Raw genomic sequence first — 7810 nt, forward strand, 5'->3', positions numbered from 1 at the left:
GAGATTGCAATGTACATGGATTTGGTGAATTTGGTTGATATCGCACATGCCTGTTCTTTGATGTGGGCTGCAGTTTCATTTCTGAAAGTTCACCTGACAAATTAATTTCACAGTCTCGCTCCTCATCTTCTGACTCTTCCTTTCCATCATCCATAACTGGTTTTCCAGTCTCTTTAGAAATCTGATCACTCATTTGAGCTACTGCTACCTTGCTTAGACGTGGAGTTGGGACAGGAGAAGGTTTCTTTGCTGCCTTTGTCGATGAGTGAGTGCGAGGAAAAGGCACAGGACACTGTGATGAGTCTGTTTCCTCCCTTTCAGAGGTGTGTTGCAGGTCCTCAATGGTTTTATGCAGGCGTCTGTTCTCTTCTCGTAGCTGCCAAATCACTGTTTGAGCATCTTGTGGTTCATACTGATCTCCAGTATCCTCAGTAACATCACCGCGGTGAGTAGCATGCCAACTGGTGAAGGGTGTCATCCCGACAGCACCCTCATTTCCTGACTCCCGGCTGTGGCACTCTGTTTGCATCCTGGAAGTAGGTGAATATGTATGCTGGAAGCCTCTGTAATCCACCTCATAATCTCCCAAGTGGCGTGGGGGGCGTGATAATCGTTTACTACGGACTTGAGGCTCATACTGTGACTCTGAATGGGCTTTGGACATCTTAACCTGTGGCAATCACCGATCCGGCTCGAAGGACCAATGTTAATTAGGTTTATGGACTGTATTGCTTGGTTCTGACTTAGTTGGGATCATCACGGGGCATCGGTAAGAATGCACAAAAGTCCAAAGTCCAATCACAGTTTTAATAGAAGGATCAAGCCATCAACATACTCAGGGTATTGCATGAACATTAAGGTTGTGTGAGTGTGGTTTCTATAATAAAACAGAAATATAAATAATCAGTTTACAGTAATAACTGATATACATTTTACTCAAAATAATAGATGCGTGAGGATACATGACTATAAAATGTAACAATTGACTATAAATAGACACGTGACTATCGTCTTATAACCATATCACAATCCAGTGTAATCTTCACAATCCACATAAATATGGCTTAATAACATCTGTAAATTATAGAAACTAAATTAAACATATGGAGAAATATGAATCGTTATGATTATTCACATATACAGCGTGCATCGGAACACACGTGCAAAGATAATGCACACAGTCTACCGCTAACATTAGCCTCACGGCAATCCAAAAACACTCAACGTCTGAACGTTTCAACCCATAATACAACAAATAGCAATATAACAAGATTAAAGACAGTATGAGTGGAAATTAAACTTACTTTCAAAGTTACGCACACTCATCTATGGCTTGAATACACGCGAGCCCTCCACAGCCTTCAAGCGAAACATAAGTTGCGTCAGACTCTGGGGGCGGGACTAAGTTGCGACTGTCAATCATTCACAACGCACCAATAAGAATTAACCTAGAGCCTTTTCAACACTCACCAAGCCTGTCTTTATTTGATCCAAGATACAGCAAAAACAATAATATTGTGAAATATTCTTGCTATTTAAATAGCTGCTTTTTATTTGAATACAAATTAAAATGTAATTAATTCCTGTGATGCCTTGTATTTTCAGCATCATTACCTCAGTCTTCAGTGTCACATGATCTCTCGAAATCATTCTAATATTCTGATTTACTGCTCAAGAAACATTTATTGTTATTATTATTATTATTATTATTGTTGTTGAAATAGCGGAGTAGAATATATTCAGGTTTGTTTCATGAATAGAAAGTTCAGAATAAAAATAGGATTTTTTTGTGCATTTTCATAATTGACATTTTTCATCTATCACTTTTGATCAATTTAAAGCATCCTTGCTAAAAAAATATATTTTCTTAATAAAAAAAATAGAATAATATACTGTTGAGAAAGCTTTTTATTTCAGATAAATGCTGATCTTTGGATCTTTCTATTCAAAGAATCCTGGGGGGAAAATGTACTCAACTGTTTTAAATATTGATAATAAGAATAATAAATGTTTCTTGAATAGCAAATCAGCACATTATGATGATTTCTGAAGAACATGTGACACTGAAGATTGGAGTAATGATGCTGTAAATTCAGATTTGATCACAGAGATAAATAAATTGTACAATATATTCAAATAGAAAGCAGTTATTTTAAATAGTAAAAATATTTCACAATATTATTGATTTTGTTTTATTTTGGATCAAATAAAGACAGGTTTGGAGAGCATTAAAAATCTTACTGTTCAAAAACATTTAAATGGTAGTGTCATTTTTTTCTTCTGTGTGCTCCACAACTTTAGATTAGATTTTATTGTTGTTCAAGCTATACATTTAAATTAATTTATTTCCATTTTAATTAAAAGATAAGAGAAATATGGGCCTTGATTTAAAAAAAAAATTATTGACTTTCATTAATATCTTGCTCAGATTTGTAAACACTAAATGTTTATAACTTAGAAAAAAAAGGGAAAATGTTTTACATTGTGTTCTTCAAATCTTTATATTTGTGGTTTCATCTATTATGTATGTTTCACTATTGTATATTTTGGTTAGTACTATACTGTAGTAATTACCTTTTATAAGTAGATTTTACTATAAACAAATATGTTTGTGCTTTTAATATTAGTTGCAAACGAATACAAACTCATTTGGTGTTATTTCTGGCCGAGGTGGGATTCGAACCTCTAATTGTGTGTGTTTTTGTTCCTATTGGCTAGTCAGTGCTCTAAACCTATCCGTGACTGGCCTGCGTGAGCCACAGGATCATCAGTCATCATCAGTCAATAGAGTCATTCAAGGTCCGGCTGGTGAAGTCAGGCAGTAAATGGCATGTTAGCTGCACTCTCTCCTGGAATGGCAAGCCTTTGCAACATTTAATCTATAAGCTGTACTAGTATCTTTTTTTTCACGTTACTAGTACTTATTTTTTAGACTATATTTAATTAAACTATTCGTGTTAACAAAAAAATAGAACTAGTACTTATTTTTTAGTTACTAGTAACTTTTTAGACCAGAGATATCCTGAACTTAATAGATAGTTGTACTTTTTAAATTAGCATTTCTGCCCAGTATGGTAATTGTATGTTGAATATTAATGAGCCAGCAACATATAGGAGAGAGATTAAACGGGAAACTGAAACAAGGAGATAGATGTAATATTTTTAAGAAAACCAAATTGAAAAGAAACAATTATTTGTACACAAGCACATAGAAAATGTATTTTTGTCAGTTTTTTTTAATTGTAATTTCGTAAATATAGTAGGCTAATATATAAGTCGCACCTGAGTAAAAGTCGCATCAGTCCAAAAATACGTCATGACGAGGAAAAAAACATATATAAGTTGCACTGGACTAAGTCCCATTTGTTTAGAACCAAGAACCAAGAGAAAACATTACCATCTACAGCCGCGAGAGGGCGCTCTATGTTTTCAGGGGTAGACTACAGGAGCACAGAGAAGCATAGAGCGCCCTCTGGCGGCTGTAGAAGGTAATGCTTTCTCTTGGTTCATTTCTCTCGGTCAATGTCAAATTAACTTTAAGTCGCACCTGACTATAAGTCGCAGGAACAGCCAAATGAAAAAAAAAAGTGGGACTTATAGTCCGGAAAATACGGTAGCTGTTATTTTCCTATTTTTCCTCCAGTAAAAACAATAAATATCATTTTTTTTTTGCGTACAGTATATACAGTCATGCCAAAAAATATGGACACCCTTGGTAAATATGATCAAAGAAGGCTGTGAAAATTAATCTGCATTGTTAATCCTTTTGATCTTTTATTTTAAAAATTCACAAAAATCTAACCTTTCATTTGATAATAAGAATTTAAAGTGGGGAGATATATCATTATGAAATAAATGTTTTTCTCTAATACACATTGGCTACGATAAAAAACACCCCTAGAAATTCTTATGAGTAAAATAACTCTGAAGTATATTCATATTCACAATTTTGAGTACTCCAGCATGATTATAAACATGAAATTATCCAGGCATTGCTTCCTGTTTCAAAGAAATATAAAGAGGAGGGGAAGCAAAGCCCAAATGCCTTTAATCTTCCATCACAATGAGAAAGAACACAGAATATATGTCTGATGTGCAGCAAAAGATAATTGAGCTTCACAAATTAGAAAGTGACTTTAACAAAAGAGCTAGAGCAGTGAAAATTCCCATTTCCACCATCATGGCAATAATTAAGAATTTCCAATCAACAGAAAATATCACTGCCTGGAGGAGGACGTGTGTCTATATCGTCCTAATGCACTGTGAGGAGGAGAGTTTGAGTGGCTAAAGTCTCTTCAAGGATCACAGCTGGAGAATTGCAGAAAATAGTTAAATTTAAATTAAATTAAAAATTAAATTTATGCATTAAGCAGACGCTTTTATCCAAAGCGACTTACAGTGCATTCAGGCTATCAATTTTTACGCATCATGTGTTCCTGGGCAATTGAACCCCCAATTGAGCTACAGGAACAGCACCTACATCACCGCATGTTGTTTAGGAGGGTTACAAGAAAAATTCTTCTAGCTTATCCAAAAACAAACTAAAGCATATTCATTTATAAAACACGACTGGAACTTCAAATGGAACTGGCTTCTATGATCAGATGAAACAAAAAATAAGCTATTTAGCAGCAAACACTCAAGATGGGTTTGGTGAACACCGAGATAAAAAGTACCCCATGTGTACAATTAAATATACAGTTGTATTTTTGATGTTGTGGGCCTATATCTCTGCTGGAGGTCCTGGACATCTTGTTTAGACACATGACATCTTTGATTATATCAAATACCAATAGATAAAAATGTATGACTCTGTTAGAGATCTTATAATGGACCATGTGTGGATAATCTAACCATACAATAATCCAAACACAAACCTCATAAACAACACAAAGTGGATTGAATTTCATGTAGCTTGTTAGAGAACTGTGGCTCTGTGTAGGAAATGCTGCTCAATCTGAAAGCACGTGCTGGAGATTTATTACTAATCACAGAACACAATCATTCGATTAATCGTGCAGCCCTAGGGTCTTGTTTACCAAATAAGGACTGATAGATTGACAGAGCTTTCGTTGGTGTTGAACCAGCGTTTGTGACTGAGCAACTGGGTATAAATGAAGCTGATTGCAAGTACTGATCAGAAAACTACGTCAGGGGTGTTAAAGTGTGTTTAGTTGAATTTTCAGTCACCTGGTAAGATAGTTTTCTACTGTATTTTGTTTCTTAGTGTGTAAAGATTTGTTAATGCAGGTTCATTACATTTATTTTGGATAATGTTGATGTTAATAGGACTATCAGCATGTGGATTTCTGTAGCCTTTATTCTCGCTTTGGCTGTAAGTGGAGTCAACTCTAATGGTGAGTGAACAATGGGCTGAATTTTATTTTTAAATAACAGTTTTCTACTCTTTTATGACTATTCTTGCTTTCTGTTCACTAGTTAATAAGAGCAAATTATTTCTCTGCAGATTTTCGCCGTGGTAGAAGATGTCCCCCTGGCTGGGAAAAGTTTGAGATGCAGTGTTTTAAATTTTTCAGTGACTTGAAACCATGGGCTGAAGCAGAGGCAAGTTTGTCTTCTCCACAAATGCTGACCATAGGAGCAAGCCCCAAATTGTGTAACAAGTCATACTGTTTTCCACTATTGTAATGTTAAAAATATAGGCACACTGAAGAGTAATTCATTGAACGTATTTTTTTTTTTTTTATGGTAAGCGGTTGCAGTCAATTAATTTCAGCTATGTTTAAATGAACCAATTTTGCTGAGGTAATTGAACTAGTTTGTTTAAATATAGCTAAAATGAACTGATCGCAACCACTTACCATCTTATTTAGTAAACCCAATGAGGTAACCCTGTTGGTTATACTCTTTCTACCAAAAAATATCTTTACATGGTCAAGGGTGTCTTAAAGCGGTCAAGTGTTTTCTGATCAAACAAATTCCTGTATCTCTGTGCCATGCATCTTTCAAAGATTGAGTCATGCTCCACTATATTTTAAAGGGTGTCTATGGGGTTTGTTTTCAGCTTTAGATCCAAATGAACGGCAATGCACTTAACCTTTTTTCCATCCTGTCAGAAAAAGTGTCTTGAGCTCGGTGGAAACCTTGCATCAGTCCATGATCCACACACTAGCGGTTTCCTCAAGACCTTTCTGAGAAAATGTGCTAGTGGCATGCCCCGAACCTGGATTGGTGCTCATGATGCAATTAAGGTAGCTGTCATCTTTTCCATTTAAATCTCAATCCAACCAGTGTCGGATTAATGTCAAAATTAGAACAAACCATAAGTGTTGCTTGTTCACACTTAGTAAAAGCTGGTTTGCACTGCCCCAACAAACCAGCATTTCAGGTGCAGTGAAATTAGATGTTCAACTAAACCTACCACTGTAAGATAAAATGAGAAGCAGCAAATGGTGGAAATGGCAACAAGTTCAGTAATGTTGATCTAACGTTCTTAGAATAATGTCTGGTTTTGGAGTGATGGCTCAAAGTTTGACTACAGTGACTGGCTTACTGGTGAGCCAAATGAGAATGGAGGCAGCGAAAATTGTGTGGAGCTGGCCTATGGAGGTAAAATATACATGTCCATATTTGAGGTTATTTAATCTTTTTGGTATTAAACTTGTAGAGGTCTGAAACCTTTACGTTTTGTAACCCTTATGGCTTCTTGTTTGCACTAAAGCCTATCTGACTAACTTTCTGAATGTAACTGAATTTCCACAGCTGAGCAACGCTGGAATGATCTGGACTGTGCCACTCCTCTCAATTTCATCGGTTTGATTTCTCTTCCTGCTTGTTAATCTTGTCTGTCCATCACCCGAGAGGCTTTGGTTTTTGGATTAATGTTAGTCTCTGCAAAAATAAAAGTGAAGTGGACTTTAAACCCCAAATGTATGTTTGAACTGGTCTCTTTCTTGAGGGTGTTGTTAAACTCTAAACTGACCCTTTGCTTGGTTCCAACTGGCAGTCAAGGAAGGGACCGGTGTCTCTGGTATTTAATGGGCTTTGTAGGGTCAAGTGTGTAATTTCAGTTTTCGGAATACAGAGCGCAGGGACTGTACACCAGTGCCGTTTGTATTCATTAGTTTCGACAACCCCTGAAATTTGATTGGCCACTCCAGGTGCCCCCCTATAAGATGTCTTGTGATTGGTTCATTTTATAGCCAATCAGTCTATAAAGTCCTTTCAGTGCCTACGGACAGCTATTTCAGAATAACAAGACCAGCTCCTATCTAAATGAATGGGCAGAGAGTCAGAACTGCACCTTTCACTGGGACACAAAAACAGCATGTATAGAAACGGTGAAATATGATTACAAATCGCTGAAAATTTGACTTTGCCCCAAAATAAGGTTTAAAACCCCTTTTCCCCCACAGGTTATACCTTTTTACTACGCATGCGCAAGGGTTCCTCCATTGTGCGCATACGTCAGTGGAACCAGACGATGGGCCTAAATGTCTCCCGGCTTGAGTGTTTAAAAAAAAGATTGGCTTTCTGGCGGGACATGTGCACACACAACCGCCATCTTTGCCATTGGGTTTTCCTTATATAGTTGTATTAAGTGGCATGTCTTTTATAAACTGTCTCTGGTCTATAGACTCTACAGAAGTTTGCGATTCAAAGAATTACACCGTCAGCGAAACAATACTCGTCGCGGACTTTTTATCAAGTGTGGGAAGTCGAGACACTAGTGATGGGAAGTTGGGATCATTATACTGACTCTGACTTTTGAGTCGTGTTCAGATAATGAGTTTTATTTTTCCATTTCGTTCATTTTAGCAAAGTGTAATTATACTTCCCCAACATGTAT

General features: G+C 36.5%; 2 protein-coding genes across 2 annotated transcripts in view; one reads left to right on the top strand and one right to left on the bottom strand.

Moving 5' to 3' along the window:
• Positions 1–1458, bottom strand: part of LOC127977503 (uncharacterized) — a 2220-nt gene extending 762 nt beyond the window's left edge. Inside the window, exons 1-2 of the mRNA XM_052582386.1 lie at positions 1305–1458; positions 9–877 (exon numbers count right to left, since the gene is read on the bottom strand). Of these exons, the coding sequence (XP_052438346.1) occupies positions 9–664 (656 nt within the window). The 5' untranslated portion in view covers positions 665–877; positions 1305–1458. The remainder of the gene's footprint in view (positions 1–8; positions 878–1304) is intronic.
• A 3613-nt stretch (positions 1459–5071) lies between these two features.
• Positions 5072–6890, top strand: LOC127977419 (ladderlectin-like). The gene is made up of 6 exons (XM_052582323.1): positions 5072–5193; positions 5290–5357; positions 5468–5565; positions 6078–6212; positions 6459–6570; positions 6724–6890. Exons 2-6 carry the CDS (start codon positions 5300–5302, stop codon positions 6798–6800), a joined length of 480 nt encoding a protein of 159 aa, XP_052438283.1. The 5' UTR covers positions 5072–5193; positions 5290–5299; the 3' UTR covers positions 6801–6890.
• The last annotated feature ends 920 nt before the right edge of the window (positions 6891–7810 follow it).

This window comes from Carassius gibelio, chromosome B18 (genome assembly GCF_023724105.1).
Source record: "Carassius gibelio isolate Cgi1373 ecotype wild population from Czech Republic chromosome B18, carGib1.2-hapl.c, whole genome shotgun sequence".
Taxonomy (NCBI): Eukaryota; Metazoa; Chordata; class Actinopteri; order Cypriniformes; family Cyprinidae; genus Carassius; species Carassius gibelio.

Excerpts from the sequence above, each read along its gene's own strand:
- LOC127977419 (XM_052582323.1), top strand. The coding sequence starts at position 5,300 with ATGTGGATTTCTGTAGCCTTTATTCTCGCTTTGGCTGTAAGTGGAGTC. Across the intron at positions 5,566-6,077 it reads AACCATGGGCTGAAGCAGAG|AAAAAGTGTCTTGAGCTCGG; the intron begins GCAAGTTTGTCT and ends CCATCCTGTCAG. Across the intron at positions 6,213-6,458 it reads GTGCTCATGATGCAATTAAG|AATAATGTCTGGTTTTGGAG; the intron begins GTAGCTGTCATC and ends TAACGTTCTTAG.